Source organism: Manis javanica, chromosome 12 (genome assembly GCF_040802235.1).
Source record: "Manis javanica isolate MJ-LG chromosome 12, MJ_LKY, whole genome shotgun sequence".
In the NCBI taxonomy this organism is placed as follows: domain Eukaryota; kingdom Metazoa; phylum Chordata; class Mammalia; order Pholidota; family Manidae; genus Manis; species Manis javanica.
The window spans coordinates 97,513,839-97,535,188 of NC_133167.1; the positions used below are offsets into that span (position 1 = coordinate 97,513,839).

Sequence of the window (21,350 nt, forward strand, 5' to 3'; positions counted from 1 at the left end):
TGCAACTCTTGGAGATCATATTTTAACTGAAACGTCACTGACAAAAGCAACCTGCTGAGGCAGGAGGATGAAAAGCAGAAAGGTGACCTTCCTGAGTGACCACAGCTCAAACCGCCTGCCCTGTAGACTCCCCGTGAAATGAACACAACCCTCTGGTTCAGACCTCGCTGTCATCTCACCTCCCATGTTGCCCGTCAGCAGCTACTGATGCAACTGATCCCTCCTTCCTCTGTGAAAGGCTGCATTCGGCCCCAGACCACCACACATAACCAGACCTTCCTGGCTGCTCCGTCCTGGTCCCCTCTGTGGTTCCTCCTCGTCTCCGTAAGCCCTTGAGAGCTCAGGAGGGCCCCGAGGTACACTGGAATACTCCATGGAGACCCCCGTGCTCCTGACCTGTACTCCTTCTGCACTCACTCGGTGATCTCCAGTCCAGTGGCTTTAAATGCCATCTAAATGTTGATGAATTCCAAATTTATATCCCTAGACCACACATGCATGTGATCTAGACTTGTCTGTCCAATCTCTAACTCTCCGCTTCACTTAAATATTATCATCTCAGTGTGGTATCTCCATAATGAGCTCCTGTATCTCCTCCCAGCATTCGTCTCTCATCTGTCCCCACTCTCAGGTAATGGCACCAACATCTTTACAGGGCTCCGCCGAAGCGTCTATAATCGTCTCTGACTCCTCTCTCTTGCTCTCACCCCTCACCTCATCTAAGCAAACCCTGATGGCTTGACTGTCTACACGCATATCTAGAATCCGACCACCCCACCCTGCCATGACCCTAGTCTGAGCAGCCACAACCTCCTGCCACGACTACGGCAGTGCCTCCTCACTGACCTCCCTAATCCTGCCCTCACACACGTCCACGTATTCTTGACACACTGTTGAGTGAGCCTCTGAAGGTTTAAGTCCCGTTGGTTATAAGCCAAAGCTGTTATGCTTTTCATGACTGCACATGATCTGGCCCCCCACTGTCAGCCCCATCTCCTATTCTGTGGCTCCTTACTGCATTCCTGCTGTTCTGGAACACACAAGCCAAGCTCTCCCTCAGGGTCTTCCCACTCACTGCTCACTCTGACTGGCGCAACTTCCATCCAGATGTCCGCGTAGCCAGCTCCCTCAGGCTCTTACTCAAAAGCCACCTTTCCCTGGCCACACTCACCAAAGCTTCAGCCCCTCCCACACATACACCCCAAACATTTTATATCCCCCTACTCTGCATTCATATCTTTTTGTCCTTAGTATTTTACACTGTCAAACATCCCATACACTTTACTTACTAGTGATTAGCCTGTTCCACTTGAATGTAACTTATGTTCACTTCTGCACCTCAGCGTCTGAGCATTCAATCTACACTTATCCAATAAATATTTGAGCTCTAAGCATATGCCAATTCAAATAAGACACCGTTTGTGCACTTTGTTAAACAGTGAGTATTTGGCAAGAGTGTTAGAAATGTCAAAATACTTCCAAGGGTGCTAAGAAACGCTCTTCTATTCTCAGAGTAAGAGCACAGACTTGTATGCTGTTTCTGAAGGGCAACTTGGCAATGAGTTACAAAACCCTTAAAAATGTTCACACCCTTTGGCCCTTAAAAATGCTCACGCCCTCTGAGTCTACCTAAAGGAATGCATCTGAGGACTTTATCTGAAGCTTATGTGCTTATGTACAAAGTTCTTCAGTGCACAGTTGTATAACATGCTTAAAAAAAACCAGGAACAATCTAACATTCAAAGAAGTTTGAAGGGCTGTATCACAGCACACATTCAGATGAAATATTATACAGTCATTTAAAATCATGTTATTAAAGAACATTTAAGAATTAGGAAAAGGTACCATATTTTAAATGGTAAAGAAAAGTCTATCAGTACACCAACTGCTTACTGATTGTGAGATATGAGACTTTGGAAACAGTAGGAACTGCTTATCCCATTAAATGTAAGTAAGCGTATGTGCATGGGAATATGCAAAAGGAAAGGGCATTGAATAGTTATAAAGTATGAAGTTAAAAATAATTTGGCCTTGAAGAGATCACGGGTGTTTTTTTCTCTCTTAACTTAAAGTGCCATAATGTTCCCACAGCCTACTGGGAAGGGGGCAGCGGAAACCCAATGAGCTTGCCAAATTAACAGGGTCAATTCAAGATGCAAGAAGGGGTAGAATAAGGTTTACCTTGCTTGGGACGATGCCCCCAGGTCCCCTTCTTGACACTGATAGACGGAGCTCTCCCCTTTGTTGACGGCCAGAACACCACCTGGTGTCCTAACTGTGCAGCAGCCACCTCCCTATTTCCAGCACTGTACTGACTCTGTCCTCAATCTTTTTTTACATTCTATTCTCTGAACACAAACTGTCCCTTCATTTCTACTTCCTAGCGCACCAGCCATTCCTCAGTCCACATGTAGCCTTCTTATTTTTACTTCTGGGGTCTTATGGGCAAAAATTAAACAGCAGAAAGCATCAACACTAACCCAACACTGGCCCTTACATGCCTAAGAGTGGACTTCTATTACATTATAGGATTACCTATATTATTACAAGAATGAATTTCAGTAAACTTTGGTATTGGTAATCTTACCCTCCCTCTTCTGAAATCCTACAGCTTTTTATTTTTTTTAGTATTATAAGGACAGATGAGATGGAAGGAGTAGCTCACCATCTCTCCTACCTGGCTGATGCCTTGAGGGCAAGAACCACATCTTACGCATCCCCACATTCCTCAGTGTCTGGAGTATGACTCTTGCTCAGTATACACTCTCCAACTGTGTAGTGAACAAGTTACCTTCCAGAACATAGCATTTAAGCAATACTCTACACTTACATATTGCAAAAAGTGACTTCCATATCCCATGTGTGAGTAAGCCAAGAGCGTAACAGGGTACAAGAAACTGCTCCCTGAAAAATACCATTTGCTTAAGTTCAAGTGGGAGCTTGACAGATTAAAGTCACAGTGGTACAGGTGAGTCACTAAAAAAACACAGCAAGTCTTAAGAGGCCAGAAACAAGAACCACCACAAGCAAGGTTCTCAGGACAACCTGAACAGCACAAAGGCTAGTGTCCGTGGTGACTGCCAGCCCCACCGCTGCAGGTGTGTGCACAAGAAGTCTGCTGCTTCAGGTGGAGAGTAAAAATAACCTCCTCGGTCACTGGCCTCAGAACATGTGTCCTGCTGCTAAGGGTGTAATAAACCAGAGACCTGGAGGGTCCATTTTCCCCAGTTATCATACAAAAAAGGAACCAGGTCTCCATATGTTCATCAGCAAATTTATTACCTGGTCATGAATGAGCTCACCTGGCACTCACATGGAGAGTACCTAATAAGAATAGAGGCAGAAGATATGCAAGCACCCTAAGTGTCCATCAATAGATGGATGGATAAAGAAGATGTGGTACATATACACAACGGAATATTATTCAGCCATAAAAAGAAATGGAATCCAGCCAAATGCAACAACATGGATGGATCTAGAGGGTATTATGCTCAGTGAAATAAGCCAGGTGGAGAAAGACAAATACCAAATTATTTCACTTATCTGTGGAATATAAAAACAAAGCAAAACAGAAGGAACGAAACAGCAGTAGATTCACAGACACCGAGAAGGAACTAGTGGTTACCAAGGGGGAGGGGTTGAGGATGATGGGGGGAGGGAGGAGGAGATTAAGGGGCACAATAATTCACAATCACAATATAGGCTGGTCACAGGGATGGTAGCACAGCACGGAGAATACAGTCAATGATTCTGTAACATCTTACTATGCTGAAGGACAGTGACCGCACTGGAGAGGTGAGCATTTGATAATATAGGGACTGTTGAACCACTGTGTTGCATATTTGGAGCCAACATAAGATTGTATAGCAACGATACTTTAATAAAAGAAAGAGAGAGAATGGAGACAGGCACAAGGTGAAACCCCTGACTCTCTAAAAGCCAAGGTTCCCAAGCAAACCCACTTTGAGCAATAAGGACACTGATTCAAAGGGAACATCACCTTCCCTTATTTCCTTTCCTAAGGTTACAGATACAAGCAAATTGATAGAATTTGCACAAACTCGCTTGAAAGAAATCACCTAACCTCTAAAAGTGAGTCAGAAAATACCAACGAGGAAGCTTCCCAGATCATAATCCACAGGTGCTATTCTGAATCTGGACTCTTCAATCCCCCCTATTTAGTCTCCAAGGGGATGGGCATCTACACACTTCTGTATTCCTTCCTCTGGGCCTAAGACTTCCATGCCTGGACTGCACATATTCCGAACGTCCGCCTGTAAGTCATCCCTGTTGCTCGTTTCTTTACAGTTCCTCCCCCCAGGCTTCCTTACCTTCCACAAATTTTAACTGTCTTAAACCTCAAAAAGGCACACACCCCTGGGAGGTGCTTCACAGTCTTTAGACTAATGCAACATGCCCCAAACTAAACCCAGCACCCTTCCCCTGACAACCTCTTCTTGCTGTTCTACTCCCTTTCACTCCCTGGCCACTCAAACAAGGAAGCCCCGCAGACGCTTATTCCTCCAAGACATTTCTGATAGTTTCACCATGCTTGCAATTCTCCCAAATACTTGTACAACTCTTACAAGTCTGTGTCTGGATTATCAGACGTGAGCTGCCTCAAGCCTGCTTGGGGCTCATCTACACGGCCTGCTAAGGCACGCAGAGCCTGCCCGCAATGCTCGCCTGAACACACCGTATCTCTTCACAACTCAGCATTTGCACCCTTGGGAATGTCAGCAACCTTCCGTGCCTGGCAAACGCCCACAGGCACATTCCAAGGCCAGTTCAAATGTCACCATTCTCCTCCCGTCTTCCCTCAGGCTGAGTGACTGGTGTTCCTTTGACTGTGAACAAGCAACACTCCATCCAAATCAAGCCAGACAACATTTTTAAACATCTTTTGTATAACAGGTACACTGTGCTGAGCACCGGGAACTCTAAAAATAACTAAAACCTGGACTCTCTCCTTACGGACAGCACAAGTCAGCAGGAGACAGACATGGAGGAAAATAATTAAGGCGAAGCATAATGAATGCAAAGCATTAGAGGCCATGACAGTTCAGATGGGGTTTGCAGATTACTTTCCAATGATTTATTTCTTTTCACCTCACCCTCTAACCAGTGAGCTCAGGAAGAGGGCATTACTCAACCCTGTTTGTATTCTTTGAATCTAGCAGACTGCCCAGTGCATGGAAGCACTCAGAACCCTTCTTGAATGGATAAACGAGAAAGACTGCACAGTGACTGGTAAGCCTGGCTGTTGAGTCATTCGACAAAACAATATTCTCCAGACACACTTGCCAAGTGAGAAGAATTGCATGGAATGTCTGCCAAATGATAGAGGATTTGCAGCGATGGTGTCAGTAAGGAAGAAAAGAGAAGATACTTGTCTCGCAGGGGCCTGCAAGGCCCTAGCTGGTTGGCCCTGTCCCTACCCCGCCGACCTCCCCACACGCCAGGCAGCTCGCTGTTCTCCCACGGTGCATGCTGCCTCACCTCCACCGCTGCACCTGCTCTTCCCTCTGCCGGGGGAGGCCTTCCCTCTCACAGCCTGGTGTTTCCCTCGTGTCACTGTGCGCGCTCCTCCCTGTCTCCACCAGTTACTCCCAGACCATGAATCCCTCAGCTATGGAGTGGAGATCATCACAGGATCTATGGCTCACGAACTGAGGATGAAATGCTATTAGGCATTTAGAAAGCTTAGAATAGTGCTTGGCACACTGTGAGCATTCAAAACACATCACTGCTAGTATTTTTATTGAAAGTAACCTTTCGGCATTTTCTTTAAGTAAGTTTTAATTACATACAAATATAGATACATCTATAAAGAACACATTAAAGTTAGCTTTTAGAGTACGTTATTAGGGGATCATTTCTGGGTTTTAGGAATCTATGCAAGCATATGTTTCCCATAACTTTGCTTGTACTCTCTCACACTCTCACCTATAAAAGTCTAAAATGAGAAAGTCAACTGAAAAGACTTTCAATTCCCCTTAACACTATATAAACAAAAAAGCCATCTTACAAAAACAACAAAGAGGGAAACAACTTAGAGAGCAGAGAAACCTGTAAGGATAGGCAAGCCATTGCAAGTTTGGGATATACTCCTGATTTGAGGGTAATTTTATTAATCCACAATAAACTGCAGTAAAACAAAGGTTCACCCTTTTGAAATATAAACCTTTCTCTGGAAGAAAACTAAATGGCCATCCCTTCCTTAGGCCTTTCTTCAGGCTCCAGTATAATCAGACCAAGGCCTGGAACACTGTTCTTTTTCCGCAGTCCTAAAGCACTTAAGGGCCTCTTCCATGTCCCTATGTGCTTCCCTGAGGTCTGCATCAACATGCGTTTGCCCTCCCGGGTGGGTTACAGGACCCACAGCAGGGCACATCCCCTGCACTACTTCTGTAATCCTACCCGGCTCTGGCTGGTCACTGAAGGCCAACTGCATGTTTGTATGAAGGAACACATGCACTTATCATCCCAAAGCTGCTGAGAGCCGGCACTGCCTCCGAAGGAGGGTGGCAGGCAGGTCTCTGGAGGTGCCTGGATCGGTGGCGAAGTATTTACTGAAGTGATGTGTTCAGCAGCATGGATTTGCAACAATAATAAGCATTAAAGTCATTTATGTCATGGCAGATTCATCTAGAACTTTAAGCCAAGGGCCTGAAAAAAAGAAAGGCGACAGTTTCCACACCATTCAGCTGAGCCTAAGAGTTTGCATTTTTCAGGACTCACAGTCATGCTCATAGTGTCTGAGACTAACGAAGTGAAGGATAGGAGTGCAGACTCACAGCCCTACTGCCTGGTCTGAATCCGACCCTCTGCCACTTTCAAGCCTCACAACTTGACAATGCACTGAACATCTCTGGGATGGCTTCCTCGTCCATAAAATGGCAAGGAGCTTCACAAAAATATGTGAGAGCTAAATGAACTTACAGGTCAAATGATCAGTACAGAGTCTGGAACGTGGTAAGCCTTTAGTAAGCACGGGCTGCTATTTTTGGCGTTACGATTAAAATTTAGAAATTTTAGAAAAATTAGATAAAATTAGAAAGTTTTCCTCACAATCGTATCTTATTTAATGGAGTGGTTAAAACACACACATACTCCGAGGCAGCAAAGCTCCTTTGCATCTAGTTTGTTACAATCACTTATAATCTGGTTTCACATAAATTTCTGGACTGTTAAAAATCATTTTTTCCCCAGCTTTTTTGAGATATAATTGGCATCCATCACTGTATAAGTTTAAGGGGGTACAGCATAATGGTTTGACTTATACATTTTTTGAACTGATCACCACAGTAAGTTTATCATCTCATATAGACATCATCTATCATCTATCTATATCATTGCGTTATCTTTATCATCTCATAGATATACAAAAAAAAGAAAACAAAAAAAATTCCTTTTCCTTATGATGTAAATTCTCTTAGGATTTACTTTCCTAACAACTTTCACATACGGTCTCACACAGCAGTATGAACATCATGCTGTTATAATTTCCGGATTCTCATGCATAAAATGGAAGCACTCCATTGGGGCTTAATTACAGTTCTTTCTCAGACTTATTTTAAAGCTTCAAGAAAATGTTATTTCAACTCCAGGTCTGGTTTTCTACTTAGTTCCCTGAAAGGATTTATTGAAACCTCAGGTTGGCTGAAACATTCCTTCTGGTTACCTTTCAGTAGAGTAACTTCGTATGAGTACAGAAGATATCCATTTGGTTTCAATTTTCTAATACACAGACACTTCACTGTACAGTAAAATGGCAACAAGCTCTCAATGATCTAAAGGCACAGTGTTTTTTGCTCCTTGATTTTCTGTTTTACTTCTAACTGTAGTGACGAAGTGTCCTGTTCCCCCACAACAAACACCTCTCAATTTATTGTGAGCATCCATATGAGTTAGTTGCTACTTTTTAAAAAACATAATACAGCATAATCAAGTTAGTCTTCTAATGGTTACAATATAAAACTCAAATGCAAGTCCATTAAGTCTCTAGTTACATTAATTACTTTTCCATGTATATATGGAAAATCACCAGGTAAAAATATAATTCAGATTTTAACTCATATTGAAAACTCTATGCATAACTTAGTTATCAAGCTTGTTTATACAGGTTAATAAAAGCTCAATAAACTTCCCTATCTTTTCATTAAGACTAAACAGACCTGCTTTTTCTCACTTTAAGGCACTACACTGTGTAGGATATGTTAAAGGGACTTACAATTACTTCACTCTTTGGTGGTACTGACTGCCTACACGAAAGAACTGTATCTCAAAACATCTTATTGTGCTGGACTCACTCTTCCTGTGATGATGTGAGATGATAAAATGCCTACGTGTGAAAGTGAAGTGAGAGTAACACAGGCTTTGTGACACAGCAGTAGGCTACTGTTGACGTCTGACGCTGTCAGGAGGACCATTGGCTTCCCACCGTGGGTAACTGAAAGCACAGCAAGTGTAACCGCAGACACACTCCTGTATATCCCAGTGCGCGGCCTGATTTCCTGAGAGTACCTGCATTCAGGTTTTCTGGGATTTGAACACTATGTGGTCTGGAGAATTGCACCAGTAGCAGCCACAGCTCAGAGAGTTAAAGTGAGCTCCAAATGCCCCCAGAAAGCTAAGGGCTGCAAGAGCTGACAGGACCTCACCTTCTCAAGCACTCACACATCACAGGCAACTGACCGGCTCAGGAAGCTCACTGGGTTGGACTAGAACCAGGGCTCCAAACTACAGGCCAGGCTGCTAGCAGCCAGCCTGCCCCAAGCCAGGTGCTCCGCACCCCCAAGCAGGAAGGGAGCTCCCACTGGCAGGCGAAGGCCCTGAGCCTTCTCACTGTCAGCAATTGTTAAGAACCAAGCTTTGATCTCACTTCTGCCTCAACGCACCAACTAAGGCAGTGTCCAAGGGAAGGATCACTGCTCTGCCAATGTCTTCAGCTTCTCTTTTGCTTTTCTCCCAAATGATGAACAAGTCGAGCTGACAAATTCCTCCTCCCCACTGCCCCCAAGAACTCTGGGCATGGAAATGGAAGTGTGCTCTTCCCCCACCCACCCCTCTTTCTGGGTTTCTTCTTCAGAACCTCAGGACCTTGATGCGAGGTCCTTAAAGCTTCTGAGCCTTATAGGCTTCTCACACAGGAGGCTCCGTAATAGGATTGGAAAATAAAATGCTGAAACTCCCACGGTGCAGAGAGGTAAAGAGACCCTCTGGAATTTGCCTGATTCTGTTAGCTTCTGTAACGTGTTGTCACATGTGTGAACACATACTTCTAAAGGCAATTTTTCCTCCCAGGCCATTCAATAGTAGTCACTATTTTTACAGGCAAACTTACTTCTAAATCTGTCTGACCTGCCTTTAATTTGCTCAAGGTTGTACCTGCTAAAAATAAGGCGTGTTCCCTGCAGAGTGTTCTCGGTTGCCTGCAATAGCCAGCAGGCTTTTTGTCTTAGTCCCTGTAAAAGAGTCTGACTTCCGTGTCCCATTCTGACTTGTAACACAGAGCGATCTGTACATCTGCCAAATTTAGTACAGTACTTCACAGCTATCTTGAAGCTCTCAGATTTCATAAATCAAATATGATTTTGAAACTACTACTTCTAAAATACAAACTGACATAAAAAAATGTCCCTATTAGAGAGGTGTAACTTGTTAGTCACCCTTACATCACTGAAAACATAACACATCTTTCAGTAAAATTCAGGGAAAAAAAACTCATCTCTTCACATGTCATGAGGGCGCATTAGGAGTCTGGTATGTAACACATAAATTATTAAGCACTTAACCATTCGCAAAAAACCATTAATGAAATGATTTGTACATAGCAGGTATCCAACTGTGTGTTTATATATGCATCTTCTGAAGAGCTTGTAAGTTAGTTTATGCACATCTCTGTCTTCCTAACTAGCTATCGCATTGCTCAGAGGTGAAGGCTGTGTCTTTGACTTCTTTTTCTCCCTTTCCTGTGTAACATGGTGGTCCACAAAAGGCTAAATGTTTTTGACAGAAGGCATTCGTCGTATAACCAAAACCTGTCTTTCTGCTTTCCAGCATGCCTAGTTGCACATTCAAATAACTCACTAACTGCTATAAGGCACAACTGAATTATTTTATTCTTACCGGAACTGGACACACGCCTGATCCTCTGAGAAGACAAGGCTTGATCAGAACTGAGGTTTCTACTGTCACTGTTCCATCTCAAACAGGAAACAGAAGGCCCCGCTCGGGCTTTCGGACCAGGCGTTTTCCTCAGGCTGGAGGAGTCAGGCTTGGAGGCGCTCCTCCCCACGCTGGCTGCGGGTCTTGAAGCAGAACCCTGTGAGAAAGAGAGTTATGAGTTCAGTGCAGATCGGACCTTCCTCACACCATGCTATGTGTTAGCTAGGTGGATGTGCCATTTTAATTCTCATTTTTAATAGGAAGAAATTAAAACTCTATTGGTGATGCCAACAACTCCATCTTTCTTTGGTTTCTCAAACACAGCTCTATGATGTCTGATCCTGTTCTTCTGTGCCTTTAGGACATCATGAGGCTCTTGATGGCCCCATTCTCTTTCCTCACCAGATACTCTTCCTAGATGAACTTGTCCACCACTGTGACCACCACCACCTTCACAGCATTGTAGCCAAAGTCAACATGTCCAAGCCAGCACCCCCTCCTGAGAGTTTCCCATGTATTAGCCTTCTTCCTTCACCTGCCCGCTTAGGAACCTCTACCTACCAATGTCAACAGTAATCACATCATTGTTGTGTTTTTACTGATCAACATGCAGCCCTTACAGAATGAAAAATACCATTTTAAGTTCAAAATGCATGTATCAACTCTTTTAATCCTAAGAACCCTACAAGGTTGATACTTTTATCATACCTCATTACACAGAACATGAAACAGTTTCTAAAACTACTCTAATTTTGCCCACCTGTCTCAAAACGTGCCTCTTCCCATATCCACAACATACCCAGATGCCCAACTTAAACAATGAAAGCTCTTCTGAGGTTCCTCTCTTACTTCCTCAACCTCTCTTGATGGCGTCCTCTCCCTTTCCTACCTGCCTTGGGACACGTTTGCATCATTTCTTGCCAGGATTAATGGCACTATGTCCTCAGAATCCTCTGGTCTCACCAGCTTCTGGTTCTTCCACTCCTCTGCTGAGGGTCTCTCTCTGAGGTCCAGACTGGATCAGTTGGCTTGCATCTGTCTTCCAGATGAACTCAACTCCTCTTCACCAGGCCCGCCAGGCCTTCTAGGTGTGGCAGCCCTTGCCATCCTCTTCAGCACATGCCGTACCGCTCACGTCCTGTTCCCTGGCTCCCACCAGACCTACCACCTGGACTCTCCTAAATGAGAACATCCTTGTAGCTGTCGTTCCCTCCAGCCACACACTCCCCTCCAGGTCATGCTTCCCTTCGAGCTGCAGCAAGGGGCTACCGTGAGCTCCCCTAAAAGCCTTCCTTGCCAACTCTGCCACTGCCACTGCCCCGCCAGGCCTCCTCCTGAAGCACAGCAGTCCATGCTTACTCCCAGCTTGGTACTTAACAGCACCTCTGGTTGACCTTTTAACATTACCCACTGCATGAGGCTGTCGCTTTGGCCAAAGCTACATCTTTCTCTCTTTAACCCCATAATCACCATCAGAGAGTCCACCGTAGGCAGCCAATAAGTGTCCCCCCCTTCCACGTTTAAGAACTGAGAGCATGAGTCTTCCTGAGAGAACAAATTTCCACACGGTGAGCTAGCATCTGCATTCTCCCTTAACGTAAGAAAAATTGAGCCTCATAGACACTAACTCACTTGCCCGAGGCCTCTGATGATGAAGCTACAATTTGAAAGCATGTCTAACTCCAAACTCCACACTGTTAACATCTGCGTTGCATATTTCCCACTAACACCTTTCTTTAATATGTCATAGGTGGGTAATTTCCAACAGAGATACACAAAGTCCCCTGCTGATGGCAGCTAGACATACACTAGGTGAATGGAACACTAACTTTACCGGGCAATCTCTTAAGAGAATGTGAGATCACAACACAAAACTGGTCAAGAAAAGCAGGTGACTGTACACAAACTAAGATATTCTATGTTTTCCAGAAAGCTGGCTAAGGTAATCCCTTTAAAAAGTATACCAAACTTTTAAGCAACTTATAAAAGTGAATTGTTAACAAATTAGACTTAATCTGCCTTTCAGAGCCAACATTCCACAAGATTTTGAAACCCTGTGGTTGTATGAAGCAGAAAGGGCCAGGATTTAAGTAGAGGACCTGAGTTTGAATCTCAATTTTACTACTTACCAACTATGTGTTTTAAGTAACCTCTCTGAGGCTTTAAAATGTGGCCCATAACTGCCCTGTTGTTCCTGGGAAGAGTACATGACAGTGTATGAAAAGGTATATAAAGCACATGAACATTGCTTGGAAGATTAAATGACCTAATATATGTAAGACACCTGAGCAAAGTGTTTAATCCAGAGAGGCATTCAAAAAATATAAATTCCTTTCCTTTTAGATAATGCAACATTCCTTTTATCTAACACACTACCACCAATACCTAACTTCTGTAATAGGTACCTACACTCAGCCTGCACCAAATTAAAATCAAATACATTTTTCCAAATAAGAACCTTCCTGAACTTTTGGGTAAACCCTGACCAAACAGCTATGACATTGCAGGCAGCCTAAGGGTTCAGTAAACTCAAGGTCCTCTGTAGCCCCAGACCAACAGTATGCACTGAAAATTAACATCCCTTCAGTATTTCATCAGTGATCTAGAACCTGTGGATACTGAAGTGGCCAAGGGACATAGGGGACTTAGTGAAACAAGAAGCAAGTGTTTACTCATTCAGTGCCACAATAAGGTCAAAGGTGGTGGCCCGTGATGGCTTCCCTGCCCCTTCCCCATGATACATGGACATGTGTAAGAGGTGAGCTAATGACAGTGCACAGAATTGGGCTGAAGTCATTATCATGGAAAAAGAATGACTGGGGTTTTTTTTAAAAAATACAGTTGATAAATAAGAGTATCAGTGCTGAAAATAGGGGAATTCTAACTGCAAGATTCCTTAGATGAAAAGTAGTGCTTCTCCTCTAAGATATTGGGATCCATTTCAACTTGATGGGCCTGCCCACCTCACATCAGTATTCCATCACGAGCCTCAAAGACAGCCTTATATTCCCATGTGCAGAACGAAAGCCTAAGACTTAATGCACACATCAGAAAAACTTCACTTCATAATTATACAACCAACTTACATTCAAGACAAATGTTAACCTTCACGCTACTTTCTCTGGCAATCAGACATTGATACACAACAAGAGTCTCCCTTAAATCAAGGATGAATAAATACATTGTTTTTATGTACATCTATAAACACCTAAATGGTTCGAATTATCAGAGGTTACACTAATTCAGCAAAATAAAATCACAAATGATATAAAACCAGTTTCCTAAGTTTGACTTTCAGAGAACTTAAAATCTGGGTTTTGAAATAATGGGCAATCTTATTAGTCTAGACATCATTGTGGTACACCATTCTTCCTGAAAAAGAAGATTATAATAAGCCAAAAAAATTGATCTAGCTCCAGAATATCAAGTCTTTACTCCTAAATCTACCCTTACCTTCTAAAAGGACCTACCTGAATACACTTCTACAACAGCCCTTAATACTTTCTGTGTTCATTCCTCTAAGACGAGCCCTGCACACATCTACAGATGCCTCCCGGCTGCCCTCCCACCCTGGCACCTAGCTCCATCCTGGCCCAGAGGACAGAGCCCAAGAACAGTCTTTGTGAAGCTGAAAACACACGTTCGTCCCCATGGCCACACAGAGGGCTGAGGACAAGTGCAGAGCCCAAGAGTGGCCTGACAAAATGTTTTTAAAACTCAGAAAACCAGTTTCTTCATGCTATCACAAAAATATATGCATGTTTAAAGAGAAACAATTTTTGAACTGCACATGAATTCCTTTTTGTTTCAGTGGAACTATTGAGGCACTACCCTCACTCCCCAGAGTCTGACAGTGCCATAGAAAACATACTACTTTTCGCTGCATGTGAATAAAACAGGCTGTATTTATTTTGTGTGCCAGCAATCAATATATCAGGGCTGCAAGAAACCTCAGACATCTACCAGTCTGATCCTGTCACCTTTGGGTCTCAAAAAATTACTGCCCCAAGTCAAATTAGCTGACCAGAATCAACAATCTTCCTATTCACAGGAGAAAGCTCTACTTCCCAGAGCAGCTTCCCCAGCCAGAGGCCAGGAGTTATTTTTATGTAGATATTGTTTACCAGCACTCCCCAGCCATTTCTTAACTGTGGTCCAATACATGTTTTGAAGTTCATAAACAAACTTTTTTTTTCATAAATAAAAATATAATCAGATATTTGAGTTCAAATGACCAATTAGACTAGGATATTAAAGTAGCTTGTTCTTTTAGCTTGCTATTAAAAGGCACACTGGTACTCAGTATAAATATTGAACTGGAAGGGTATTTTTTCCGATATGCAGTTTACTATATGGTAACCAATTAACACTCTAAACTGTAATGACTGCAAGACAAAGAATTACTGAGTAATATCTTAACACCTGAAAACAAATTGCATACCTCATTCTGCAATACTATTAACCATCAGTGGATAACCAATTACTAATAATCTCTCAGTTTCCTCCACCATTTCCTGAAGCTGGCAAAACTTTCGCTTACCAAAAACAGGGACCCATATTCAAAGGTCTCGTTCATAATTTCCTTTTTTAGCTCTTGTTTTTCCATAGGTATTCCATTTTCTTTTTCACCCTTCTTTTCAGGGCTAATCCTGTCGATGCTGGAAGCATACGTCATTTCCGAACATTCCGTGCTTTCCATTTCAACAGGGACTATGTCTTTGACCTTCTGGAAAAGCACAGCCTCAGACCCAGTCTCACATGCTGAATTAGGCACACTGGCTTTGTCAACATCTTCCTGATTCGATTTCATGGCAGATGTTGTTCTTGGAACCTTGTACGAAGCATTTTTAGAATGAGTTGTAACACGCACAGCCTGGCTAGTAATGAGTTTATTAAATTGCTGCTTATGCATCTTGTTAATTAGGATTTCTGGTTTTGTGTCTGCATTCAAGTCAGATCTTGGTGTTTTGTTCAAAACTGTCAAGGGTCTTGAGGAAGATACTGAGGGTGAGGAGGCACTGCTTAGCTGAGGTCTGGCCACCGCTTTTGATACAGCAGGCTCTTTGGACTGCAACACCGGTCTAGACATAACCTTTGCTTTGACATTCTTGAAGTTTGGTCTTGGGTAACTTATAATTTCGGTTTTTCTTACTTTGCTACCTAGAGGGGAATTGGGTTTGTCTGCTGATTTTCCTAGATTGGGTTTAGGCATGTTCATAGGTGCCCCCTTCAAGTCTGGTGAGTTGGTAAGCTCTCGATTAGCCCTCCCCATTGCACCACATCTCTCTGTCACTTTGATAGGTGAAACAGAGAAGGTTGCGTTTGTGGGTTCCAGGACTGGTGTGGACATGCAAACTGTGTCATTTGTGCTAATAACCATATCATTTGCATCCCAACTCAGGTCAACCGATGAAGCCATCTTTTGCCCTGGGCTACTCAGTAGCAATTCCACGGTACGATCTGGGGTTCCTAAGTCCTTTCCATTGGAGGCAATTTCTGTGTCTTCAGCCACAGTGACTTCATGTTCTGGGTTCAGCACTTGGGCTTTACTGTTATCAAAAGCTGGCACCAGTAAAGGACATTCATCATCTCTAAGACAATTGGACACTGTTTCTCTAAGATTGTGGCCCATTTCCTTTTGCCTGTATGAGCTCTGTGAATGTGTCTCACTGTTTGGTTCATCTTTAGATAAACAAAAGAACTCTTGTAATACAGACCCACTGGGAACATCCATGCCCTGAAAAACTGGTGTTGGAGCGTGTATCTCTTTTTCTCCAACCAGTCTTTGCTGTAAACCATCTGCATACTCACTGGGGACCTTTCCAGAAAAATACTGACACCGATTACCAGTATCTGGAACATCAGCAGCTTGCATGACCACATCAGAAAACACAGGGTAAGTTGTGTTCTGGGCCTCAGATGCTGTGGCTTGAGGATTTCCAAAGGTGTCTCTATCATAACTTATTTCCTTCACATCTATCTTATCAGAATGGGAAGATGTATGAACGCAACAGGATAAAGATGCATTTCTAATTCTCATGCCGGTTGGCTGCAAACTTCCAGTGGTATGCAAAGACTGACTCTTTCCAACGGCATCATGTTTTATGAAGGGGCAGTTGATGTTATCCACTTTCATGTCCAATGTTTGGTTCAGCTCCAAGGCCGAGGAGTAGTCTGTAGAGTGCAAATCGTCACTGTTGGATTTCCACACAAAAGGCAAAGATGTCTCAACACTCTGGCTCTGAAATGACACTAGGGAATGACAACTGTCACACAGGAACCTGTGGGGCTCCCCTGTATGTACAACATGTGCAGAAGGCTGATGTGGGCAATCTTTGTGCATATCTAACACCTCCTTGGTAATTACACCACTTGAAGACATCGTTTGGTGTTTAAGTATTTCATCACACTGAAGGTTTAAAGAAATACTTTCACCAGTGTCCCCAGGAGAGTTGGTCTCATAGTCCACCACCATGTCATCTGGGGTGGCAGGAAGCCAGGGCCCACTGTCAGCTGGAGAGTTCCGTGGTGATCTTTGGTCGTATGCGTGTGTATGTCCATTTTTATCACTGATAAATAAGGGTTGCAGTTCATCTTCTGTCTTGTCATCTGAATTATCATCATTCATCCTGAATATTAACTTTAAACCTCTGCCATTTTATGTCTTCTTTAAAACCTTTCAAATGAGAGAGAAGGAAAAATTGTCCATCTCCCAGGTTTTTCAGTGGAGTTGAAAGCTTCCAGTCTGTGATGCTTTGAAGTTGAAACGAGTTGTTCCCTGGAAGACAAAAATGTTCAAGTAAATATGAGAAAAACTAACAAGTCACCACTTATTGGTTTTAATTACTGTTTTTACATTTATAACCCACAACTACAGATATGGGTAAAGATATCATTTTTATCAAGTATCATCACCTCTGAAAGATGCTTTTTCATTTGAGGGGATGGGCGGGAGAGAAGACGGGGCCGCTGCAAGGCTGCCCCGGGAGTCCAGCCCCTCCTGGCCCCCAGTGATTTCACGTGCCCTCGGAGAGAAGGGAGCTACATCTGATGAGAGCCGTTCCTTCTCCTTGGTTGACAGAGTGGCCACAGCCCTAATTTGCCTAGAACAGTCCCAAAGTACACCTGTTGTGCCATCATTAGTAATAACGCCCTTTTCATTTTCAGAAGGGTCCTCTTTTGTTTCCATGGACAGTGATTATCAGACAGGCTTAGCGGGTTCAGCAAATGGGCTAAAGAGCAGTGCAGATTTAGGGCATTAGCATTTCTCTTTTCCCTGGTTTCTTTCCCTAGTTCAAACATACTCTATTTCAAAGTTGAAAAGAAGAGAAAAGTTGTTGATTCTTAACAAAGTCGTTGTGTATGGAAGTTCCTAAAAATGTTAGCCACCCTATGACACTGTACACACAGGTATCTACTATAGAGAAATGAAACCGTAAGTCCACGCGAACGAACTTGTACAAAAACGAACACCATTCTTCATAAAAGCATTTTATTCATAATACATGAGAAGTGGAAGCAACCCACAGATGACAAAATGTTGTATATCCAATACAAGAGAATATATTCTTCAGCAACAGAAAGGAATGGAAGTACTGATACATGCTACAACATGGACACAACATTACAACTTAAAATATTATATCAAGTGAAAAAAGCCACTCATGGAAGACTATATATTATGGGATGCTATTTACATGAAATATCCAGAATAAGCAAATCTATAGGGGCAGAAAGTAGACCAGTGGTTCTCTCGGGCTGAGAAAGGGTAGGAGTGAAGGGAATGAGGAGTGACTGCTAACTGGGATGGTATTTCTTTTGAGGGTAATGAAAATGTTCTAAAGGTTATAGGGATGGTTGCACAACATCACATACTGAAAACCATTTAAATTATACACTTGAAAAAAAATCATTCAAAAATCCATGAAAGCTTTCCAAATCAAAGAGTTTTCAAATAACCAAAATTTTATTATGCTTTTGTTCAAACAGGACAGCTTCAGAACAGCCCAAATGTTCAAGCTGCAGATAAGTCATATACACTTCCACTTAAATTGACTTTCTAATCCTAGTGTTAATGCCAGTCAGAAGTCACAGCCCTGTTGTAAATAAAATCCCCATTTAAAAAAATGACCTTCTCTAACCTACACGTTTGTGAATTAAAGAGTAGATCTCATTTTTCTGTTTTGCAATCTCTTCTCTGTATTCAAACTTCAGTGACCTGAATACAGGCAGGAGGATGGAAATGCTGGAAGCGGGAGATCAGTATCGTCACTAACAGGGCTCTGTGTGCTTCTGGTCATGCATCCTGAAATCAGCCTTTACTGGGGGAAAGAAAAAAGGTTGCAATGTTCATCTCAGCAGCACCCGTGGGTGTGTGTGCAACTGCATGCACACACACGCTCAAAAACATTCTGAATCCTAAAATAAGGGAATTTTATAGCAGTGGAAAGTCATTTTCCACTGTAGCTTTTTAGTTAGTGCAGAAATCACTAATCATTTTTTTGGCTGGCAACTTAATAAAAGCTTTTATGAAACCAGTCGTTTTTAATCCTTGGGTATCAAATGTGTTCAAGCTAAATGTTTAGATCAGGAAGTACAGTTATTTGCATTTTAGACTCATATGCATGGGGTATGATTTCAAAAAGCACTAAATATGCTATTCCTTTCCATTTACGAATGTAGGAAACCCAAACAATTTTGATTTTGGACTTTAACCCCTTTGGATTTTACCACATTTGAACTTTAACTTGCAAGGTTAGGCAATCCTACAACTATTTTCCCCTAGGAATGTGACAGTGGTAGAAGTTTACATTCAAATTCAGGCAGCGCTACGTCACTGGCATCTTATCTTTACCACTGAATCTCACCACACACCTCTAAAAAGCTACGTGGGACAACATGGCTGCCTATCATTTGAGATTGGGAAGAATGTAAATTTAAGCCCTGAGCACAGAGTGGCCTGGAGTTGACGCAATTACTGACCCTACCAGCATCTTCAAAATCGTAGCTGCCTATCAGAGGTGACAGAAAAGGACCTGAAGGGCCAGTGGTTTCACCGGGGAGCAGTCCCTGGAGGGTGCGAGCAAGACACTGGTGGGCCACCGGTTGCACCGTCAGCGCGATGTGTGCAGAAAACCAGGGCAGACGTCGGGGGTGGATGCTGCCCAGGCCCAATGTTTCCTTTCATGTGGGAGCTCAGTCAGTGCGTCCTTCTTGGCTTAAATCCGACCCCTTACTTTCATCCTTCCCAGAAGAAATACAGTGACACACCTGAATAAAAACGGGAAGAACAAACAGGGGGGATGTGGCCATCTGCCTGGGGGGTGAGGCCATCGCGCAGAGCACGGAGCGCCGGGGCCTCCCACTCGGAGCAGCCTGGGGTGCCGTTAGGAAGCCCCTTTGTGTCTCACACTAAGCAACGGCCTCCCAAATAGCCTTTTGTGGAGGGGACTCGATAGTTCAAAGGCCAGTCCCTTGATCTCTCCTATTTCCTCACTGGTCCAGAACCACTATCAAGAAGAGGGGGGTTTTACTTATTGGGCCCTTCAGTGAATATCATTGTTTTATTTTTAAGTTCTTTAAGTCAGTCTGTGACTTTTACAAAGTCTGCTTCCACTGCAATTATGCATAAGATTTATCATTTTTAATTGTACAGCTATATTAAGCTGCATTAAGTATATCCACGATGCTGTACAATAATCACCATCATTCACCTCCAAGATTTTTTCATCCTCCCCAACTGAACCTCTGTCTTCGTTGAACAGTAATTCCCTCTTTTCCTCACACCCACCCCCAGTAATCTTCATTGTACTTTTTGTCTCTGTGAACTTGACTACCCTGGGTACCTCTTTAGGAATCACACAACATGCTGTCCTTTTATGATGGGCTTATTGCACATAGCGTGATATCCTCAAGGCTCCTCTGTGTTGTACTGTGCCAAAATGCCCTCCCTTTGTAAGGCTGAATAACATTTCATTGCATGTATATGCCACATTTTGTTTATCCATTCATTCTTCCATAGACACTTGGGTTGCTTCCACCCTTTAGCTACTGTGAACAATGATGCTATGAACATGGGGGTGCAGGTATCTCTTCTTTGAGACCCTGCTTACGATTCCTTTAGGTATATACCAGAAGTGGAATTGCTGGATCACATGGTAATTCTATGATTAATTTTTCAACGAACCATAAAATTAGTGTCCACATCACCTGCACCATTTTACATTCCCACCAGCAATGCACAGTTTCGATTTATTTACATATTCACCAACACTTAGTTTTCGGAGTTTTTTAAAAATATGCACTAGCCATCCTAATGAGATCTTGCTGGGGTTTTGATCTGTGTTTGCCTAATGTGTGCTGACGTTGAGCATGTGTTTAATACAATCTCCATGTATCTAATAGCTATTTGTATCCTTTCTTTAGAGAAATGTCTTTTCAGGTCCTTTGCCTAATTTTAAATTGATGTTGTTATTGTCAGTCTACTTTTTAAAATCATATGATTTAGGAGAGTATGTTCCTCCTCTCTGGGAAGCACAACTGACTTAAAACAATTTTAAACTCCTGTGACAGGTTCAATTATGTCTCCCAGAAAGATATTTTGAAGACCTAACCTCCCAGACTTATGGGACTTTATTTGGAAACAGGGTCTTCACAGATGTAATCAAGGTAAGATAAACTCATTCCTTATAAGAGAGGAAGTATATATTAGAAAAAGACACTATGTCAAAACACATGCACACACATATAAGACATTCAGAGAAGCTGACAAGCCCACGAGCGCATGAGGCTGCCAAGAGCTTGGAAGAATCAAGGCAGCACTGTCCCTGAGAGGCGTCAGAGGGAGCGCCGCCCTGCTGACCCCCGAGTTTGGACTTTCAGCCGTCACAACTGCGAGAATCAATTCGCTCCTTTAAGCCGCCCAGTTTGTGGTGCATTGTTACAAACTAGTACAACTCCCTTCATAGAAAATCAGTGCATTGTTCAAGTCCTTATATGGATGGGTTGTTTGCGATTCAGAACACAGTTTCCATTATTAAAAAAACACACATAAACAATTGTTAGGTTCCCAGAAAGCCTATAGATGACATTTTAACCCACAGTGGACTGTAACTATTGCCCAATGGTACTGCTGTTTCCCCCAGAATGATGGGAAATACAGGCAGTATTGGACAGGGGGC

General features: G+C 43.0%; 1 protein-coding gene across 10 annotated transcripts in view; it reads right to left on the reverse strand.

The window, feature by feature from the left end:
- The window catches only part of MTUS1 (microtubule associated scaffold protein 1), a 129,925-nt gene that overhangs the window by 76,982 nt on the left and 31,593 nt on the right, over positions 1–21,350 (reverse strand). For all 10 annotated transcript variants that reach the window (XR_012124014.1, XM_073219101.1, XM_073219095.1 and 7 more), the window contains exons 2-3: positions 14,711–16,948; positions 10,132–10,327 (exon numbers count right to left, since the gene is read on the reverse strand). Coding sequence is in view for 9 of the 10 variants with exons in the window: in XM_073219101.1 (XP_073075202.1) it covers positions 10,132–10,327; positions 14,711–16,798 (2,284 nt within the window). In the remaining variant the exon portion in view is untranslated. The remainder of the gene's footprint in view (positions 1–10,131; positions 10,328–14,710; positions 16,949–21,350) is intronic.